At 38.5% G+C, this 22,501-nt stretch overlaps 3 protein-coding genes across 3 annotated transcripts; 1 reads left to right on the top strand and 2 right to left on the bottom strand.

The window, feature by feature from the left end:
* Positions 1 to 39: 39 nt before the first annotated feature.
* On the bottom strand, positions 40 to 6,198 carry LOC121746533 (DNA mismatch repair protein MSH2-like). Its single transcript, XM_042140414.1, has 13 exons — positions 5,892 to 6,198; positions 5,732 to 5,781; positions 5,579 to 5,611; positions 3,927 to 5,000; positions 2,977 to 3,531; positions 2,705 to 2,815; positions 2,497 to 2,586; positions 2,344 to 2,415; positions 1,990 to 2,100; positions 1,742 to 1,868; positions 961 to 1,163; positions 575 to 724; positions 40 to 483 (listed from the first exon to the last, which is right to left on the bottom strand). Exons 1-13 carry the CDS (start codon positions 5,938 to 5,940, stop codon positions 283 to 285), a joined length of 2,826 nt encoding a protein of 941 aa, XP_041996348.1. The 5' UTR covers positions 5,941 to 6,198; the 3' UTR covers positions 40 to 282.
* An 11,464-nt stretch (positions 6,199 to 17,662) lies between these two features.
* Positions 17,663 to 19,099, top strand: LOC121748001 (transcription factor MYBS1-like). The gene is made up of 2 exons (XM_042142201.1): positions 17,663 to 18,326; positions 18,412 to 19,099. Exons 1-2 carry the CDS (start codon positions 17,905 to 17,907, stop codon positions 18,902 to 18,904), a joined length of 915 nt encoding a protein of 304 aa, XP_041998135.1. The 5' UTR covers positions 17,663 to 17,904; the 3' UTR covers positions 18,905 to 19,099.
* Positions 19,100 to 19,282: 183 nt separating this feature from the next.
* LOC121748000 (dnaJ homolog subfamily C member 2-like) lies at positions 19,283 to 22,139 on the bottom strand. The gene is made up of 2 exons (XM_042142199.1): positions 22,009 to 22,139; positions 19,283 to 21,759 (listed from the first exon to the last, which is right to left on the bottom strand). Exon 2 carries the CDS (start codon positions 21,755 to 21,757, stop codon positions 19,523 to 19,525), a length of 2,235 nt encoding a protein of 744 aa, XP_041998133.1. The 5' UTR covers positions 21,758 to 21,759; positions 22,009 to 22,139; the 3' UTR covers positions 19,283 to 19,522.
* Between the last annotated feature and the right edge of the window lie 362 nt (positions 22,140 to 22,501).

Genomic DNA, 22,501 nt, shown 5'->3' with positions numbered 1-22,501 from the left:
ATTAGTAAAAGTAAAATGAGACAAGTAATGAACACGATATTTCAAAATGAGATAACATTAGATAGATAGGAACACGAAGACTGAGTTCCAACATCCATATCTACAAAACACAAGTGCAGCCAAAACAAACCATTACCAAAATGAACACTACAATACCAAATACTAGTACTACTAACAAAAAATCAATCGGAGAGTAGCAACCAGATCGACACCAGGGAAGGAGTGAGTGCAACTTCTTGAACAACTAATGCACAAGGCTCTTTTTCCTTACCAACCTTTGTACTAGAAGAATTTCTGGAGCCAGCAGCTGTTAACTGCATCCTTCTCTAACCCTTCTTTCAATTTTCTGACTTGTTCTAGCGCTTGTTCCAACTCCATCTTATCTAATGGTAGCTCAGAGAAGTCCTTCAAGAACTGGCGAGCCCGTTCGGCGCCCTTAGTTACATCATCAGAGTCCTCTGCTCGCTTCCGTTTGGTTCCAACCTGGAATGGATCATTATTTATAACTTCTGGGAAGAGAAGACATTGTTGAATTGCATGAAAACATCCTAATGGTATCAACAACAAATTTTACCTCTTTGGGATCAGATGGTAAAATTGCTGCTGGTGAGAAATCTTCTAATTCAGAAGCCTTAGCTCGGGCAAGGGCAACAACGCTTTCTGGGAAGTTAGCAAATTCCGCAACATGTATGCCAAAACTTTGATCACAGGCTCCTGGTTCAACCTGAAAAATAAGAGGCAGTGTGTACACCTTTAAATAAGCAAAGGCAATTGAAACTAAAAGATTATATGAACTCTCAAGTATCTGAAATAGTATTTCATGTGAGTGTGTGTGAGGGAGGGAAGTGGGGAACAGATAGACACCTACACAACACGGACACGCACGAACACGTATACACTGAGAGAGAGAGAGAGAGAGAGAGAGAGAGAGAGAGAGAGAGAGAGAGAGAGAGAGAGGACCTTGTAAAGCATCGTAAGCTTGCGACTTGACGAATCAATGTGTGCGCTCACATGATAATTAGATACTCCTGGAAGTTTCTTGGAAGATTGCTCGTTGCTAGCACTTTCAGGAGCTAAGGCAGTCAGCTCATGAAAGTGAGTTGCAAATAGTGTGGGTGCTTGTATCACTTCAACTATATGCTCACAAATTGCCCAAGCTAGGCCTGAATTGCAAGAAACCCAAAAAAATAGTCAGATGAATATGCAAGACTATGAATAAACATATGAAATGCACAATTTTGAGAGAATTTGGATATTTCAAACAAAAACAATTCGGAAAATTACTTCGAAATAGAATAGTTCAAGTGTCATGCCTAGACATATTTAGTGATCTTGATGGCTCTGCTAATTCATATTCTGCAAATAATGTATTGAGGGTTTTCGCACTGATTTACACACTTAAAGTACCTTCTACAACTTTACGACCTACGGCAATCTTATGGACTACTCATTTAATCATTAACTTGATAGCATATGAAGAAGTCTAAAGGAAACAGACTTCATGGACCATGGTCATCAGTGCTGCTGAGTTTATCTGCAATTTGCACACTCTTTGTTCACATTTATGATGAGCCATCAAAAAAACCTCAAAGAGAATTTTAGATTGAAAGAAATGTTAAACATATAATGTTATGAGCTTAGCATGACCAAGCAAAATACACAAAATGTTTTAATTTGCACAGGTATGCACACTTAGAGGGATCAGGAGCAGGCTCAATATTTAAATAAATGTTAGACTCACCAAATCCATCATATGTTGACGTGCCACGACCTAGCTCATCAATGATGATTAACGACCTGTTTGTTGCTCCTTTCAAGATAGATGCTGTCTCTAGCATTTCTTGCATGAATGTTGAAACCCCACGTAGCTATTGAAAGAACATAATGAACAAAAAATTTAAACAATATGTATATTATCGTTTGAAAAATATGTCAAAGGCTCTTTTAATAGCCAGAGATGATAAGTTTAGCCCAGGAAGCCTGATCTACCTGGCAGTCACCAGCGCCCACACGAGCGAAAATGCAGTCACGTATAGAAATGCTAGCATTGTCACATGGAACGAAAGAACCGATCTGTGCCATTAGAATATTCACACCAACCTGATAAAAAATATAGATATAACTTATGTCGAGTGACCAAAGTTCTATACAACAAAATAAACTCTTTTTACGATTCACGAGCTTATAAAAAGGTTAGCACATGTTAATAATCCATCCGTCCACGAAAAATAGTCCAGTTGTGGACGGCTCAGGTTTTAATGCGCAGAAGAAGGATTTAACATCATGCATGTCCAAAAGTTGAAAATAACCGAAAGAAGATTACAGTTAAGTGATGTGATTGACCTGTCGTATGAATGTTGATTTTCCACCCATATTAGGTCCTGTGATAATCTGGAACCAGCTTTTCCCCCTAAGCTGTAACCACCAACACATTCAGGGAATGAGTCAGTTCTACAAAGGCCAAAAAATTATTGATGTCCTGATATAAGAGCTTACAAGCTTGCAATCATTAGGGATAAAGTTCACCCAGTCTTGAGCTTCAACACAAGGATGCCGACTCCCTTCTAAAATAATATCTCCCTCATCCTGTGAATCAGTGGTAGAATGATCGTGGGAGGAAATTGAGAAATATATAATAAATAAAAATTAAACTCTAGTTCTTGCCATGAGAATCTGAATGATTAATCAACTCTTAGTCTCTTACTGGTGGAGAGATGGTAGGTCGTGTGTAAGCGGTGGGGGACCCAGCAGCCAAATCTGCAAAACTAAGTAAAACATCCATCTCAGAAAGCGTCCAAGCTAATCCTTCAAACACCTGACAAAGAAATATTGCTGGTTAACACACATAATAGCACCTGCAATAATAAAAGCAACAACAAAAGCGATAACAAGCATGATGGTTATGGATATCATGGCGATCAGTGTAATATAAACTGTAGACCATTAGATGACGTCCAAGTAGAGATTATTGTGTACCTCTGAAAAACTTGCAGCAGTTTGGACTACTCGGGCAACCAATTCTCTCTGGCAACTTTTATATTCCTCAACCACCTTCTGGTATTGGTCACTTAGTTTCTTTAGCTTAGTGTTTGTGAACTTCACCCCATCCTTGCGAGTTTCAAGAACAATAAAGTGCACATTGAGCTTTTTCCTCACTTTTGGCTCCTCCTTTTTGGTAATCCTAAAAGCATATCCATATTGTGTCCCTTTCTCTAGTTTCAGAGCTTTATCAATGGGCAGATCAAGATCATTAGCAGCTTTTCTGTGTAAATCATGTATCGCTTGTTCCAGAGACTCTTGCTCGTTTTTCAAAGTCAATAACTGTGAATCATACCCTGATGAAATCATGTATTCTCCATTCTCAAGTTGATCAAGGTCGACAGAAGTTTCGACAAGAGCAATGAATCTGTTCAAATGCTTATCATCAGTCCATGTGTCTAGAGGATCCAAGTACCTCTCCTTAATCAACAAAGCAAATTGTCCATTGTACTGTTCCAATGCATTTTTTATGAATGGAAGCCTGATGCTAGACTGCACGCCACAAAAAAAAAAGCACCAGAAATCATGTAAGGTATGAAACTGACAATATCTATAGGTATTTCTCTACTAATTCAAAAAGTGGCATTAACAATCAATTGCGATCAATCAAATAGTTATCAGAACTCAAAAAAATATTGTGCTAATATCTTAAGGAACAGTATTGTTTAAAGAGACATGGAACCTAAATTTGTTATGTGAGGCAGATACTCCATTTATAAAATGGGGAAAATGGTGAAGAATTAGATAAAGAGCAGCACGCATTAGAGTAACCAATAGTTAGATACCAAAAGACACAAACTATCTCTACACAACTAGGGCTGCTCCGCCATTTGACTCAAGATTGTTTACTTAATTATTAAATGAATATCAAGGAAATTAGAGGATACCTGATAAAGCTTAACAACGTGAACTAGACTAGCTTTTTTCTTCTCAAGAGAGCGCGTCAGTCGCTCAATATCTGAAATTCTTTTCAAATGCTGCCTTAGATCTTGGCGTAGGGCAGCATCCTCCACAAAAGCTTGTACCAAATCCAGCCTAGAGTTTATCTCATCTACATCTAACAGGGGTTGTTTCAGCCACATGTGCAATAGGCGCTTGCCCATTCCTGCGGTACAGGTTCTATTCAAGAGACCAAATAAGCTAAAGTTTTTATTAGCATCAGATTTGCTCTCCATGACATTTAGTGCCCTCATTACAGCAGAATCTAATCTCATATAACTATCAAGATCATACCTTTGGATCTTGTAGTTACCATAATTGGTCTCATCTGCAAGTAGATCTGCGTAAGACATTACACACCCAAGAGCACTGGGTGCAAATTCAAATGCAGCAAGCAGATCTCTTACTGGATCTATCGAGCCTTTCACAAGCCTACCAAGATCTTGTACCAAATCTCTCCCTTTAAACTCAACCCTTTTTCTTTCCATCACCATTACACCACACCTGGACAATGCATCAGTTAATGATTTAAAATCGCTAGATTTTGCAATATCTCCAGGCAGAAGGCATTCCTTACAGCCAAGAGCAACAAGAGTTGACTCCAAATTTGTATAGTGGCTATCATCAGGGAACTCAGCCAATCCAAGTACTCTCTTAGTAAGATCGACATAGCCTAACCCTACAGTACATCCACTTTCACGTAAATTTGATAGGACAGCTACAATTGCTGGAGAGTCCTGCATTTCATTATTGGCAAACAGAATCTCTTCAAAACTGCCTAAATTTCCAGGGCTTCCACTTTTCACAAGTCTCCAATTCGCTCCATTGCCCTCATACAGTTCAAGAGTGTGATCAGTCCTCTCCAAAAGAAGGTCGCGGGCCACAGTCTCAAACATATTCTTGCTTACACTGACACTAGAAATGGCATCCGAGCCACTTCCTAGTTGGCGCACAGCAGTTGTTGTGTGGTAATAGGTCTTGGCAATGAAGGTTGCATTCTCTCCATGTGTAGTATAGTAATCCTGGGAAAAGAATGCCAAGTTATTTGACTAATTTGCATAAACCACTTAGATCAAAGATAAAACACCATGATATAGAAAGCATGTATTCAGTTTTCCTTAAGTATACAACAGTTTAAGATATCAATCTCAAGTTTAATTAATGTATGTTGCAAACAAGCCTATCTAAATTTGTCAAATCGTCAGGGAAAAGGGACAAAAATGACATATGAGGTAGCTTGTCTACTGGTGCAAGGTGATGACACTGCAGTTAGTCCAACTAAAATAACTAACACTTCGACCTTTAAACATCTGAAACCATCACTTGCATTCAAGGCTATTCGATATCAAGTGCTGGTGATTCATTGAATGGTCTTAGTGGCCTATATTTACACTTATCTTCGAATTTCACATCCTTCATTCACACTCAAACACTACCCATGCTCAAGCAGATAATTCTGTTCTCTTTTAACATCCAAACATCATAGCTCATCAAAACATAAGGCTTTCAACTATTCAATATTCAGAACTACGTTTCTGCTCCCCGTATAGCATAACCAAACTGACACAAGAAAAGGCACGCTTCCATGAGGAGCACTAACCTTGCGATCGAAGAATCGAATGGCTCGTGGGTCCTGAAAACAGTAAAATGAAATTAAATGCATCACCAACCACTTTCACAATAAAACAATATTAGCACCCACCCTCACCCCCTGCAGATAAAACCAAGAAAAGTAAGTGCATGGATTGCTTACAGCGTCTAGCTTTTTGAAGAATGAGATAAACCCTTGAGCTTGTTTGGCATCTAAAGCACATGAATCCCAAGTTAATAACGATATTATCACTAAATACAATAAAAACGATTATCTATGAGACCAGAAAAATATGAGTAAGAAATTAGGGTTTGGACAGTACCGAGTTTGAGTTCGGGAAGCTTGTTGTGCTCCTCAAAATTGTCGCCCATTATCCTGTGCAGGATAGCTTAACTAACAATTGAAGCAGCAATGAGATCGATATTTCTTCTGCAATTCGAAACGCTTGGGGAAATTCGTCTGTATAATTACGAGTGTGGAGTGTGAGAACTCCATCGTTTTAAGGTTGGGGATTGGCGGGAATATGGTGCGGTTCCCCGGGAGACGGCCTAGGCGCGTGCTCGCGCGTTCCTCTTGTGCTAATAAATCGAAATTTTTAGTGCAACAATAATTTTCTAACTATGTTAATCGCATTCTAGTGCGTCGTATTTGTCTGTTTTCATAAAAAAAATTCTGAGTAATTTTAGCCAATAACTCGGTGTTTAAATTTTGATGTGAAATTTCACAGTACATTTGAAAAGCTTTCAAAAGTTATATGCCACATGAACCCAATAATTGTCTGCTTGGAGCATAGCATAGCAGGTGATCCAACTCCATATAATGAAACTACATGGCACATGAATCCAATTTACACATTGCTCATGTACTCCCTTCGTTCGCGAAATGTTATCCACATTTGACTCGGTGCGAATTTTAAAAAATGTGAAAAAAAAAAGTGATTGGAAAAAGTTAGTGAAATGTGATTTCTACACTTATATATTACTTATAATAGAATGTGAGTGTAATAAGTTAGTTGAAAGTGCACTCATTTTACTAAAAATGGAAAAAAGGAAAAATTGACACGGATTTTACTCCCCCCTATAGAAATAGGTCATTTGAGATCGGCACAAAATTTAATGTATAATTGGTAAAGTAAGAGATAAGGAGAAAAAGTAGTTGAAATTATGTAGTGGATTGCGGGGTCCATAAATAATAAAGGAAAAAGAAGGAGAAAAAAAATTCCATAAATGGATATAGACTATTTCTATGGGACGGACGAAAAAGGAAACATAGCATATTTCTATGGGACGGAGGGAGCAGTATCGAACAAAGAGGATAGACTATAATGTAGTCTATGATTTAGTTGTGAGATTAATTTAATTTGAGATGGTGACTGACTAATTATAACAAATGTGATACCTAATATGATGACATTGTACAATTGTTGTGATTGCAAACATATTAACATGTAAAAAAAATTGAGGAGTATAAAATTTCCTCGTGTACATATGCAATTAATACTCATAATAATATACCTTAAGGGTGTTGGGGTTTGGTGCCCCTTGCACAGCGGAAGTCATGCATTCAAAATAAATCATACATATGGATCTATTCGACATATTATGGGATCAATTTATCACATGTTAAACAATCAACTGCATGCTAGAACGCAAATCATTCATGTAAAATGAATTAAAACCTAAAACGTGAATTTCCTACGGTTTAGAATTACCGATCTGATTCTCCAAAGAATCGACGATTGCTTGTGCCTTCTCCACGTTATGGTCTTCGTACTCAACCACGAATCTTCTAATATGTATCCCGAACTCAGAATCTGACCTTTGGGTGGGCAAAACTCATCAGAATCAAAATGACTTGATTAGAGAAGAAGACAAAAATTCAGTTCTCGAGAAAACTGAAAAACACGTTCAATCTGTGAGATGAGAGAACGAAAATTTAGAATAAAATTAATTAATTTGTCTTCTCCCTAATCTCCTTTATATATAGAGTTATGATAGGCCAGATTAGGTATCCATGGAGATCGGACTTGGGCCAAACCTGTTGTACTTTTACTAATTAAATTGAGCCTCAATTTAATTCAAGTCCAACAGAATATTATTATCAGCCACTACAGTAAAATAATATTGATTGTCCGTCCAATCCCAAATTACGAGTAATCCGGACTTTATCTCTTTAATTCATTATTTCTCGTGTTTAAGATATAAATATCCATTAATTAATTTAAGTCTGCTATTTGACTTTAATTAATTAATATCTTTTTCCAAGAGTTGTCTAGTTCAAAATCTTTATTTATTATTATGGAATAAATTCCAACCAGGCGGGTTTCTGAATAATAAAACCTTTTTCGAACACCTCTTGAGGATATTATCAAACTGGACTCACACAACACACGATTCATTGCAATAACAATACTAGCACCTCTAGACATTGATCACCACTACCCAAGATATCAGGATTCTTGGATTGCGAAAAATCCGTACCATTTGATAAATCAAAGTAGTGCGTAATCAATATCGTATGCTCAATGTTATATCAACAATGATTAAAAAATAACAATCACCGAGACCTCGTCTTTCAGTAAATAGCAAGAAAGACTTATCTCAACTGTTAGATCCTTCAGTGCTATACCACACCAGTGTCGTTTATTTCCAAACCTGTTGTACTTTTACTAATTAAATTGAGCCTCAATTTAATTCAAGTCCAACAGAATATTATTATCAGCCACTACAGTAAAATAATATATATTGATTGTCCGTCCAATCCCAAATTACGAGTAATCCGGACTTTATCTCTTTAATTCATTATTTCTCGTGTTTAAGATATAAATATCCATTAATTAATTTAAGTCTGCTATTTGACTTTAATTAATTAATATCTTTTTTCAAGAGTTGTCTAGTTCAAAATCTTTATTTATTATTATGGAATAAATTCCAACCAGGCGGGTTTCTGAATAATAAAACCTTTTTCGAACACCTCTTGAGGATATTATCAAACTGGACTCACACAACATACGATTCATTGCAATAACAATACTAGCACCTCTAGACATTGATCACCACTACCCAAGATATCAGGATTCTTGGATTGCGAAAAATCCGTACCATTTGATAAATCAAAGTAGTGCATAATCAATATTGTATGCTCAATGTTATATCAACAATGATTAAAAAATAACAATCACCGAGACCTCGTCTTTCAGTAAATAGCAAGAAAGACTTATCTCAACTGTTAGATCCTTCAGTGCTATACCACACCAGTGTCGCTTATTTCCTAAGGTAAGGAAACATACGGACTGACACTGCAACCTTTTACGATTGGTAGCCAAAGCCTATCTAGGTTGTGAAATTCTATTTCTCTTCTAAAAATAACCGACAGCGTCACCTTATGTGAACGTCGTTCACGACCAGTCTACTATTGTAGAAGAATTAGACTTGTTTGCTTCTTATACATTTAAATGTTTGAGAAACATCTCATAAATGCATAAGCAAACGCCAATGCGATAAAATTACTTCTTCTCGCCCTGGGTTAAAAGTGGATTGTAGAGTTTATTGTATGCAAGCAATTCTATCCGTGTAACATGTTCGAAATATGCTTTTCTGTATACCAATCCTAACAACGGGTACGTTCAGTTTCCTATAAATAGGCATATTTGGGTTTATATCAGGTCATTAAAGGTTGTTCAGTATATTTGACTTAACTATGGGTGTTTCTATAGATAACAACTATCCTGCACTATTGAGTGCAGATATAAGTGATACGCTCGGATTTTGGGCTGTTTTAAGGTCATTATTTGATTTGTTTTGAGTCTCAAAGTTGCATTACATGTCAATTATTTGCATAATTTATCTATTTTGATATTTTGACGTGTTTTGTCAGAAATGTGCAAAATAGAGCTGGAAAAGGGCATAAAAAGGTCAAAATTCGGAAGCTGGAGAGCGGAAGGCAACCTAGTGGGCCGCTGGCGCATGCCAGCGATTGCTGAAAACGAATCCAGAACGTTCTGACTCTCTAGCAGCCCGCTGGGACAATGTCAACGGCCGCTGGGCCTGTTCGTGAGCAGCAGTCTCAATTCAATCCCATTTTTCCGGCGATTCTAAAGTCCAATCAGAGCGTGCTACATATCATTCTCTTCGTCTTTGAAAGAACTTCGCGTTAGTGCCTTGATAATATCATTTGGAGTTCTAAGGAGAATGTTATGGCCATTTTACGAAAGTCGTGCATTGTTGTCAAAGTGCTAAATTTAGGCAGAAATTCAAGGAATGAAATAAACTATTACCTTGTGAAGCCAAATCTTTTCCTTAACCTATGTAGCATGAAATTTCCAACTTGGAGGACACTTTTTACCAAGTTTAAATCTTTTTCAAGCCTATATATATACCCCATAACCTAATTCATTATATATACACATTCATAGCCTCCAAAATTGGGGAGCCCCCAAGGCTCCTCCTCCACTCTTTAACCCTAATTCCTCCATCCATCATTCCATCCTCCATTCTTGAAGATTGGAGCAAGGCAAGAGAAGACTAAAAATTGCACAACAATTCATCATTGGATTTTGTTTGTTTTTTCTTTATGTTTTGTACTTTAATTTGTAGTTTTTGCTATTTGTCTATGAGTAGCTAAACTATAAGAATTCTTGGGATGTGTTAGTAACTTTTATTGGTTTATATAATTCCAGTTTTTGGTATCCGTTTTGTTCATTGCATACTTCTATTCTAAATGTTGGATAATTGTTTCACGTTTGAGTGACACATTATGTGATGATCTATTGACTTGCAACATAATCGTGAGAGGGGGTTTGCGAGTTAGAAGAGCTTAGTTGACACTATAATTAGCTTCCCTTGAAACGACACTGTTAATTGAGAGTGATGACATCTTGAGGGTCTAATTGAGCTTTTGGGAGTTGCTAATCTAAGATTGACAACCTTAGTGTGTAACCTACTCTCTGCCGCATGGGCAATACTTATGTGACTCGTTCTAGTAATGCATGAACTGTGTTAGGGTATCATAATGTTTTGTGTAAACCATAATTGTGAAAGCTCTATCATTGGAATTCCACTCTTTGCCTGATTTACTTTGGTTATTTGAATGTTTTGTTTCATTTGCTTTATTTATTTTAGCCTAGTTAATTAATTCACCCCAAAACTCTTGTTTCTCTAGATAATTATCTGTGTTCGATATTCCGATATTGACCTTTAGCTATACTATTTATGCCGTGTATACTTACAAGTAGTTATAGTGCTAAAAAATAATGCATCGATAAGCAAAATTCAATTCTTGGCATAAGGGTGCTAATTGAACCTCCATTAGAAATCGCTTCAAGAATTGAATGCAAAACCATGTTTTTGCCGGTGGATTTTCGCTTTCCTCCCAAATTGAAGTTACCATCTCCATTGAATTAAATCCAAGAGTGAATATATGAGGGGCATTCCCGTCAGCTCACACTCCAAAAGAATGAAAAAAGACTAAGCGCAAAATATCCACCAACTCAAAACATAGCCCAATTCTTACTCACTGAACACATACGAAAGTTTTTAATTAAGTGGGCCCATCAAATACAAATTTGATCCAGTTTCATTTCTAATAAACCCACCTCAAACATAGTGAACAGACCCATATTTTAAAGAGAGTTACGTGAAATTTAAAATTTTGAGATATTTTTAGAATGATAAAACAGTTAGCATTAACTTGTTACATAATTAATCATCTAGTTATTTCCGTCTTAACTATATTACACATGTGATGACACTGGTAATTGATATTTGATGATATCGATATTAAATCATGACAATTAAAATTTTGATCATATGGTTAATAGTAGGTCTCAGTTATGCACTAGAGGCCAATTTCATCATAGTGTGACACTATATACTCATTCATATACATAATTGTATTAAATTCATAATCACTTCTTGTATCATAATCGAGTATGTATTGCTCATTGAATATGAATTTAAGAAGATTTTTATTGAGACTCGTGTTAATGCTACTCCTTGTTTGGGGGTGGAGTGCCTCAACTGCATCGAATCGCTTAGAGCATCTGCAATGGCGGACCGCGGACTTCCGCGCGAATGTCAGACCGGCGTGCGCGACGTCCGCCATTGTGCAACTGTTCAGCGGATACGGACGTCCGATACGGACACCGCATGTCCGCGCCTTTCTGATGACGTCCGCCATTGCGTTGACTCCCACGGACGACGGCGCGGAATTCCCGATTTTTGCATTTTTTTTTTTTGAAAAAATTCTATAAATACGTCTCGTTGCATTTCATTTCATTCGCACCACTTGTTTTAACAAGTTTCTCTTTCTCTAAATTTCTTTTATATTTCCGTAATGTCTGGTAGTGGCATTGACTCTCAGATGTTATATTCCTAACTGAATATTCTAGGTTATTGAGTGATCTAACTTAGTTTCCTAACACTCTTTTGTTGATATTTCCTGAAGAAAATGATATGTTCTGATTAAATGCAGGCAGTTTCTAAAAGGGTATAATTTTCTCCCTTGGTTCCGAAGAAAACGTGCTGTTGCTGAGCAAGAACAATATAAATTGTGGAGGCAAGCTAGAGTCAAGACCAATATACATCAGTTAATAAGTAGAATGTCAGAGTTGGAAACTGTTGATTCCTTCAATGCAATTGAGAGGCACCTTTACAGAGAAATGCAGGCAAGTTCTCTTTAAATTTGTATTCTTATAAATAAATTTGTGCAGTATTTCATGGCAGTTGTGGTTTTAGTGAAATGCATGTGGTGTGATTAGTTCAAAAATATGTGCTTTGCAATTTTCTATTTTGCACAGAAATATCTGTTCAATGAATATTTCCTTGCTTCACCTTATTCTTCAGTTGATTCAACTCTATTTATGTGGATAAGATCTAGTGTTATGGTCTGACGTCCTATATAATATCTATACATTTATATTTACATAATGGACTTGGATTCCTTCTGCTCAAACAGTCACTAGAAAATGTTGATTATCATGGATGAGTTTTATTGCCTCAATAATTCTATATGCATCTTTGTATGAACTATAAAAGATAATGAGGATCTTAGTACGGACATGATTTATTCTCTTCCTGCAAAGGAGAATGTTTTATGTTTATATGTGGATTCAATGGACTCCCATAGTAACTCAGATATAATGGATGTCAAGTCCTTGCTACTGGAGTCAGTTGTGAAGTTGTACACTGTTGGGCTTGGGACCCTGCTTTATGGGCTCGGGTGTTAAACTTCCCTAAGCATTATATCCTGCATATCTTTTGAAATTTAGGCATAGTACCCGACCTTGAAGAATACTTAAGATAGTTTATTCCTTCTTGATTTGCAAGTTGAGATGTTGCAAGATTAATCAGTTTTCTGATCAGCTCCCCCTTTGTTCAACAACTCCTCTCTCAGTTTATAGAGTAAAATTTGTGAGTGATAACAACCTATGGGTTATTAGCCTGATGGTTTTCACACAAGGAAGCCCAGATTGCATCTTTAATCATTCTTTGCTGCAGCTGTTGTCTTATTAACACATATCAGTGGCAGCGGTTTGCTTGTATGTCATCAATCTGTGTCTATGTGCTCCATTAACCGAAATTCTCTCCCATGGCAGTATGGAAGAGCAAATGAAGATTCAGAAGCAGTCTGTAACAAGTTAAAGAAAGATCTACAAATAGTGTTCAGTATGCTACCCAAAGACATGCAGCAGCTTCTGATTATGAACTCAGATAGGGCATCTCTTCTACAAGAAACCCATGAGAACTCTGGGCTTCCTGAACATACTCATCCATCAGACGGTGTTTTGTCATCCGTGTCATCAAGATGACATACTCATCCATCAGACGGTGTTTTGTCATCCGTGTCATCAAGATGACACGCAATCCATAGTCCCAAGTCTCATAATGCCACTTTATCTGTGCTTGACCCAGTTTACATGCAGAATGTTGGAAGTGCAATTCACAAATCTAAAATCTTATACCTCGCTCTGTTACTGGTATTGCGCAAATTATTGACGCTCTGTTAGGTAAGCGACTTCTAAAACTAGTCCCTGTAATACACTCAAAGCACCAGTTAATGGATACCTTTCATTGTTTGATTCCCTTATGAATTTTCCAGATGAGACTGAGGCAAAAATCTGAAGAAATACTGTTCAAGGCCACAAAATTCTGAAAAAGAGCTGGTTTTAACAGGTTAGATGATGAGAGAAAGAACTTTGTGAATTCAAATGTCTGATTATTAGCACCAGTCTCGATTGGATGTTGTTATATGGATTCTTATTTTACCCAGTCTCTGATAGGGGCTTGGCCCTCCCAATGCTCTTCAACCGATCAAGCCCACATCAAACGCATGGAATCCAAGCTAATTAGATATCAAGATTATGTCTCCAAATAAATATTATTTTAGATGGAAACATATCTTTGATTAGTTAGTCATATCTTTTAATATCTAGTCTTTGATTTATTAGCTATTTTCATCTCGGTAGAATTCTTATATAAGGAGAACTATGTTTAGTCTTTTGGGCATTGAGAAACCTCTCAATAGGGAACTTAACCCCTATCAGTCTCCCATTGTGATCCTAATGTACCTTTGAGGTTTGAGATCTAATTTACTCCTGGAGTAGGGTTTATTTATGCTATGGACATGGACTAAGCTGCAAATTCAAAGAGAGTAGCAGTAAGAGTAAATATCCGTTTTTGCCTGCATGTTTGTCCTAACAATTGAGATTTGAAAACTTAATTTGGCATTATCAATCAATATTATGCATATGAACTTGTAAAGATAAGGAAACATATAAAATGTTCATGCATTCCCTTGTTCTTCACTATTTAATTTCAATGAATTTTCCTATTGAGAGTTTCATTTACACTACCTTATGACTCATGGATAGCCTATGGATACCAAGATTAATTTAGCAATAAGTTCGTAAAAGACTGAATAATAAGACCACGAGACTTGTAAAATAGGAATAAAAACTGTAAAACCAATATGTAGTTTCTTTGATGTTAGAAATTTAGCCTACTTTTCAAGCTTGCATGATCTCATCATCATATATCTGGAGCCTATCAACAAATTCTCCAAGTCTTGTGTTTGTTATTAAAAGCAAATATTTATTCAGACTCTCCTTAATTGATGCATGAGGTCTATCAGGGCAGCCATTTCTGGTTTATTTTCTTGTCTTGTCTATGTGTATGCCGTTTAATTATGGTGTTACTCCTCGTCTCCGCCATCCATTTCCTGCCAGTGATAGTTTTAGTTTTACCTGTTATTTTCTATTTGCATATGCCATGTTTCTTGTGTAATTTTCCTTACAAGATTGTCCTTGTATTCCTATCGTTCTCAGCAATCCCTGCAGATTGTCCTAGTATTCCTTTCGTGTTTGTGCAGTCGACGGTCCGGTCCTAACAGAGTTAGGTTTAGGATTAGGAGTCCTTCTTGAGAGTCGGTCGTTAGTAGTTTATAAATAGCTCTTCAATGGAAGAGCAATGTGTCTTCGATGTTGATTTAGGATGGCTTTACGGTAGGCCTCAGCTGAGGATTTCTTCTCTGTTCTCTGGAATGGCTGTGGAAATACCAAGTTGAATGGAGAAAGTAATGTCTAATTTTGGACTATTGGTGGACTAGGTTCATCTTTAATTTTCTTATTTCTATATATTGATGCTTTGTGTTTTCTTCCTACTTTTGTTGTGAAATTAGTTTATTTAGTTTTGACACCTTAAAATAAGGTTGAATTCGACTTGGATTTTTATAAGACCATCCACAATAGGAATAGCCCAGCAATAGCCCAGCCATAGCCTAGTCACTGCCATATCACCAGCACTAAAAATCCTCCTGCCACATCATCAAAATAAGTAAATAGCTCAGCAATAGCCCAGCCATAGCCTAGCCACATAATATCCACATTACTAATAACAAATATATACAAAATGAAATAATTAACAATCACACAATATACGAAATTTAATTTACGAGACATATATGGGAAAAGTTTAATAATAATATTAAAATTTTAAAAAGTACAATAATTTAAAAAAATACATTATTTTTTTTAAAAAAATACAATAATAAAAAGGAGTGTCAATTCACTCCTCGTCTCCGTCGTCGCCGCCTCCGTCGCTGTCGCCACCATCGCCGCCGCCACCACCGCCGCCGCCGCCGCCGGTCTCCCTCCGTGCCGCCTCCAACTCGTCCTGCAGGCTCATGAGTAAGGTTTGAAGCACGCTCTTCTCCACGGGATCCGTCGCCACCTGCCATACGAAATTTAATTTACGATAGACATCCCCCGCCGTCGCCGGGGACCCCCCAGAAGTCCACTGTGTAGCCGGTACGACCCCCGGAGTCCCCTGTGTCGGCGGTACCCCCCGGGCATCATCTGCATCCCGGGTGCCCATCCCGTTGGTGCCCACCCCAGTATCGCCGAAAACCCCCCCGGCGGACTCCCCCCCCGTTGGCATCCCAGAAAACATCTGCTGCCACGGGTACATGTTGTAGTACCCGAGCATCTGACCCCATCCACTTCCCACGGGGATCGACGGAGTTTGTGACCCGCTACTCCCAGAACTAGGCTCGTTGTTGAGATCTATTTCCCTTGTTGATCTTGTACAGAAATTAAGATAGAGAGATTACTCGTTAAAACAAGTGGTGCGAATGAAAATGACGAGCAAAACGCGTATATATAGTGTTTCGGGAAAAAAAATTTAAATTTCGCGCTAGGCGGTGCGCTGGGCGATCCGGGCGCTGCAATAGCGCCGAGCGGACCGCCCAGCGCCACGCGACCGCCCAGCGCTGCGCGGTTTCTCTCTCCATTCGCCCGCTGGGCGACTGCAATAGACCGCCCAGCGAACCGCCCAGCGCCGGCGCTCGGCTGGGCGGTCGACTGGGCGGCATTGTGGATGGTCTAAAGAAAGATATTTTCTTTATCCAAGTACTACTTGATTAATAAGAGTGGTGAAATATTCTTGAAATTTTATTTTGCCAATTGTCATTGAGTTTGCTATTCTCGTTGAATTTTTATATTTAAAATTTTGATTGGACTTACCAACTACTGAAAAATCTTGAAACTTCTTTCCACTAAAAAGAAAAGTTTAAATCAAGTCTGTTAAAAGTTTTCTCGCAATAGAATATGAAATCGATATGGGTGGATTTTGTACTTTATTCTATTCCGAGTATTAAATTATTTTTACAACAAAGTTGGAACCCCAAACTGTGGCTGCTTGTTTCTTTGTTGAGAGGGACACACACAAACAAACAACAAAAACTCTTCGACTTTAATTCAGGACAGAAAATATGAAAATAAATTAAATATATTTATCTTTATTCTAAGAAATCTTATTGAGAGAAATTTTCTTCTTGTATATATTATCCGGTATTAATAATTCCAAATTCCAACATACTCTTACAACCTAGTGTTACAATTAAAGTGAGGTTTTTGATGATTTAGGTAGATTACAAAAACCAGAAAATGAATTAATCTTAAAATTTGCAAACTTTTCATTAGTAATCCACACCACTAGTGTATCTAACCACTAACCTCATGAATGAATTAATCTCTGGTGGAACGTGACCACACGCGCGTTGGATAGGCGCGTCAAACTCCAAATCAAAACCATTGTGACCCTCATCAATCATTGCAATTCTATGTGGCCTCCAATATTTGTGGTTGAACTAATGCATACTCCATCCGTCCTACTCAAGATGCTGCATTCTTGAGTAACATGAAATTTTAGGAAATGTTGTTAGGTTGAATAAAGTAAATAGTAAAAAGGTACATGAATATTTTAATAAGGAGAGAAATGGTTATTTCCAAAATTGGAAAATGGTCATTTTGATTAGAACAAATAAAAAAGGAAAGATGACCATCTTAAATAGGACGGAGGGAGTAAAATTTACTACTACATTTTGTTTAATATTTTCACTCTCCAATGTAATTTAAGTGAGTAAATTGTCTTGTTTTTTGATATTTATTACTCCATGTTTTAATGGGCATGAGATACTTATTTGGAAATGGATAAAGTATATGACTGCAGTCTCTTCTAGAGAGCCATCAAATGAAATCAAACAATTAGCAATAGAGTAACATATAAATTACTACTAGTCTACTAGTAAATATTAAAAGAAAGTATAGAAGAAACATAGATTAGCAGTAGAAATGCAATGATTTTGTAATGTATATGACAAAGGGGCCCATCCCTTTGAGCCTCACTAGTCACAGGTGGTCCTCTTCCATTAATTAAATTCATTGCTACCCACCATTCTTATCTTGCACCCATTTATTCCTCCACCTCTCCTTATCCCTGCAACTCCCACTCTTCAACTATTCTTGAGCTCTCAACATACACATACATAAACACATATACATGTCGGGAACGAGTAGAGGTTGGTCGGGGGCCGGGTGGAGCAGGGAAGAGGAAAAGGCGTTCGAGAATGGCATTGCGATGCACTGGAAGGAGGAATGCAGGGAGCAGAGCTGGACCAAGATTGCTTCAATGGTCCCCACTAAAAGCATTTTAGAATTGAAGCATCACTACCTGCTTCTGATTGAAGATGTTGCTGCCATTGAAGCTGGGAATGTGCCATTGCCTGATTACAATCCCACCACTGCAGCAGTTTCACCTTCATTAACATCCACCACTACTCATAAGGACCCCTTTCATCACAAAGACAAGCCCTTTTTGAACTCTAGCTTCTCCCCAGTCGAGCCGCCCAAGGGTGGTGGAGGCTCCAGCCGTTCCGACCAAGAACGGCGCAAGGGGATTCCCTGGACCGAAGAAGAGCACAGGTACTTTTCCAATACTGTATTATACCAGAAATCAGTAAAAAGTTGAAATAAATAAACTTACACCCTTTTTTGTTGGATGCTGCAGGCTATTTTTACTGGGATTGGACAAGTTTGGGAAGGGGGATTGGAGGAGCATTTCAAGAAACTTTGTGATTTCAAGAACTCCAACACAAGTGGCAAGCCATGCTCAGAAGTATTTCATCCGTTTGAACTCCATGAACAGGGACAGGAGGAGGTCCAGCATACACGACATCACCAGCGTCAGCGGCGACAACCCGTCATCGGCCCACCTGCCACCGCCACTTATAACCGGCCAACTCGCCCATCCACCACCACCAGCCACAATGAAGCATCATCAGAGGCCAAACATGCATGGATTAGGCATGTACGGTGGAGCGCCAGTGGGGCAGCCAGTGGCTGTTCCTCCCGGCCGTCACATGGCATCTGCAGTCGGCACTCCCGTAATGATGCCCCCGGGGCATCACCACCACCTCCACCAACACCCTCACCACCACACACCTTATGTTCTTCCAGTCGGCTGTCCCATGCCGCCTCCTCCACCACCACCCATGAATTAATGGCTAAGAAAAACTAAACAACTGTTCTGGCCTAACTTGTAGAGCACAATTTTGCCCCAGTTGCTTAAAAAAAGCATACGAGGCTAGAGAGAATCTAACAATAGAGGCTCTTACAAAAGGGGAAAGTGTACATAGAAAAATGTTTTTTCCACATTCTTTTTATATGTAAATAACAGATCTCCCTTGCCTTGGTAATTGCAAAATCCATGAAACTGATGTTAGATTGAAGAGTGTGTCGTTTAAAAGGATCTTTATTCATCCCACTGTTTTTATAACCCATATACTGTGACGATAAGCAGAGATTCATATTATAGACTTAACAGATAAATATATGAAATATCTCAAGAACCATAAATAAAGTGCAATGCTCTGTAGTAATTTGAAGAAAAATAAAGAATTGAGAATAAAAAAGACACATAATTAACTCTCTCAGCTCGTACAAAATTGCTTCATATGCAAAATAAGAAGTTTCTGTTACCGTATGAAATGACAACAATCACAGTTGTAGGAATGATGTAAGAGAAGCTGCTTCCGCAATCATGGCCGTGTAAACATCGGACGGCCTGGAGCCCCCAAGACCCTCAATCTCCCACAACCAATAATAACATAATTGTAAGCCTAAACTGCAGTTTTCTTGCTCCTGAAGTTCTCTTTAAGAGATGCAAACTTTTTCTTACAGTGATTGACTGTTTTCCCAGGCACTGCTGCAGCAATGCGCTCCCATCTTTGGTTAGTGTCTTTTGGGAAAGTTTTCAGCGCTTGGACCAATGCTTTCTCTTGGACATCAGACCATATGTCTGCATCAGAACTAGATGATACGTCGTTTACAGCAGCTTCACTGTCAGCTGAGACCTTGGTAGCTTCCTCCTTCTGACTGGATGAGTCCTTCGAGTCCTCAGTGCCTCTGTCTGCCACATTGTTGCTCCTGAAACTGTCCTTCATCACAGTAATTTTCTTCTTACATTGAGCCACAGTTTTCCCAGGAACTGCTGCTGCGACTCGTTCCCAGCGCTGGTTAGTGTCCTTTGGGAAGGTTTTAAGAGCTTGAACTAAAGCTCTTTCCTGAACAACGGACCATGAATCTTGGTCTGCACCTGAAGACACTCCATTTGCAGCAGTGCTGTCTTCAGAGCTCAGGCTGTTTACACTATGATCTGAAGACTCTGGCAAATTATCAGGAGCCGTAGATTGACTCCCATCAATCTTAATGGGTGTGCCCTTAACCTCCTCCCTAGTTGTGAGAGGAGATACTATCGTGGGCGTAGGCTTCCTTTTCTCAAGGAAGGAGTCAAATGCCTTAGCAGAATCTGGCTTCTGTAGAAGTACTGTTTTTGTAGCCTTGAGAATCTCTTCCACAGACCTCCCGGTACCAATATATTCTGAAATCACTTCCCACCTTCGAGAAGTTCCTTTAGGAAATTTCAACATTCCCTTTCTTAGAAGATCAATCTCTTCTTTAGTCCAAGGCTTTTCCTTTTTCTCATAGCTGCTGTAAGCAACCTGCCCATTCACAGGTACAGAACCATTCAGCTTTGAATTTTTCTCAACTTCCTTCACATCTTTCAATTTCTGATCGGAGTTGAGACACTCGGCTAGAAGATTTGCACTCTCAACAGCTTCCTTTCCATCCATCCGATCGCAGAAACTTTTGAGCTGATCTTTATCAAAAGACGAGCAAAGACTTTCAATGTCATCATCAGTAAGACCAAGCAAACGCTGGGATAAAATAGGCGCTGCAAGTGTTCGAAGACGGGTCTTTTCTTTGCGAAGGAGCTTCTTTTCTTTCTCCTTGATTTTTTTCTGATTTGAAGCAGCTTCAGCAGCCCTTTTCTCCTCCTCCTCTTTCCGTTTCTTCTCCTCTTCAACAATTCTAGCTGCTTCTTCCTCCTGCATTTTCTTGGCCAAGATCTTGGCCTCCTTCTTCCTTACCTTCTCAGCTTTCAGTTCATCTTTTCTTCTCAAAATTCTTGGGTCCCGTTTGTAGGCATTATCAACAAGCGTACGTATACGCGCATATTCTTCTTTCCTTGCCTTCTCAGAGAGTTTTGCATTTTGCCTTTCCATCCACCTTTTGTGATCACGGGACTCAGCTTGCTCAAGATCAAACTCATCAGCATGCGGAAACTCCCTCCAGCTCTTGAATGCATACCAAAAATCATAGAAGCTGTCCACTTCTTTAATTGTGGTTTTATCATCTCCCAAAGGTGGGACAGCCTGGTTAACAGACCAGCGTCCATTTCTTAAGAAGGCGGGTCCATAAACCTTGAAGAAATCCTGAGGTGCACAATCACCAGGAATTTCATCATCAAACTCATCTGTGGAGTCATAGATTCTTCTCCTGACTGGGTCAATCAACACCTCATACGCTTCCTGAATGCCCTTGAAAAGACTCTCTATCTCATCCTTCTTCGCTTGCTTCGCATCTTCAGTTTTCTCGAGGAGCAAAAGAGCAGCCTGCTTGTCAGGATGATGTCTCAGAGCAGCCTCACGATAACTTTTCCTTATCTGATCTTCAGTAGCCAAATACCTCAAATGACTCAACCCCAACAGAGCATAATGATCTTGCTGCTTTGGATCACCGCCAGGTTTCTTCTTTCCTTTACTGCTGTAAGGATCCGATGACTGAACATAAACAGACTCTCTCTCTTCGGAAACCGTCTTACCATCATCTTTGTCATCCACCTCCACAAAGTGGCCTGATAGCTTAAGGGCAGCATCATGGAAGGCATGCCCAGCTGGTTCTCGATACACCTTGATTGGAAGGCTATTGGAGCAAACTATGATTGGCTCACCATCCACAATCTCTTCAGAGTAGGTAATCAAAAGCATGGCTTTCCCAGAAGTCATACCCATCACTATTCACACAAAACATATATCCAGAATAAGCTAAGGACTCATTTAACTACCAAAAATCAATTTAAACATATAGCAGAAAAAAAAATACTAGTACAAAACATAAATACATGACATAATGAATCAAAGCAGCAAGTTCGAGTTAAAGCATTCAGCTTAGTTCGACTATTGGGGGATTCAAAAGAGGACTCGTAAACAAGAAAGGCATAATCCTCTGTGGAGAAAATTAGAGAGGTAGAAACAAAACATACATGCGTTAATAAAAAATCTGCAAGGAGCGCTACAAGCATGAAGTATTCCGCCGCCGCTGTCGTCGGAGTATGGATGGGAGGAGGACTAGGGTTTCTGTAATTGCTATGCAACGAGGCAAAGCAAACAGAAATGAAAGAGGTTTAGAACAAGAGGGCAATGGCTCTTATAAACGGCGCTGTAATTGGACTCTTATTGGGCCGAATTTAATGGGCCTTACTGATTTTTGTTGCTCATGTTATATTTTAGGTTTTCATTGCTGTACGGTTGTACCCTTATTTTAGTTTGTATAGAAACAAACAATTAACGATTATATACTATCTTTGTCCATAAAAAAAAAACTTAATAAGAATTTAAATGCAAAATTAATAAAGTAAGAGAGTAAAAGAGAAAAACAAATGATTAAATTGTTAAGAAAAAAAGGGATCTACCTTGTTTACTATAAATAGATGAGGATTAATTTTGGTAAATGATCCAAAATAAAAAAAATTTATG

The sequence above is a fragment of the Salvia splendens genome, chromosome 9, assembly GCF_004379255.2.
Source record: "Salvia splendens isolate huo1 chromosome 9, SspV2, whole genome shotgun sequence".
NCBI lineage: Eukaryota > Viridiplantae > Streptophyta > Magnoliopsida > Lamiales > Lamiaceae > Salvia > Salvia splendens.
This window is presented reverse-complemented; position numbering and strand designations above follow the sequence as displayed.

What these genes read in the sequence shown, in the direction of transcription:
- LOC121746533 (XM_042140414.1), bottom strand. Translation starts at nt 5,940, where the DNA reads ATGGGCGACAATTTTGAGGAGCACAACAAGCTTCCCGAACTCAAACTC. An exon ending in GACCTACCATCTCTCCACCA is followed by an intron (nt 2,587 to 2,704) that starts GTAAGAGACTAA and finishes ACTGATTCACAG; the next exon opens with GATGAGGGAGATATTATTTT. An exon ending in GTCAACATATGATGGATTTG is followed by an intron (nt 1,164 to 1,741) that starts GTGAGTCTAACA and finishes CTTGCAATTCAG; the next exon opens with GCCTAGCTTGGGCAATTTGT.
- LOC121748001 (XM_042142201.1), top strand. Translation starts at nt 17,905, where the DNA reads ATGTCGGGAACGAGTAGAGGTTGGTCGGGGGCCGGGTGGAGCAGGGAA. An exon ending in TGGACCGAAGAAGAGCACAG is followed by an intron (nt 18,327 to 18,411) that starts GTACTTTTCCAA and finishes TGGATGCTGCAG; the next exon opens with GCTATTTTTACTGGGATTGG.
- LOC121748000 (XM_042142199.1), bottom strand. Translation starts at nt 21,757, where the DNA reads ATGGGTATGACTTCTGGGAAAGCCATGCTTTTGATTACCTACTCTGAA.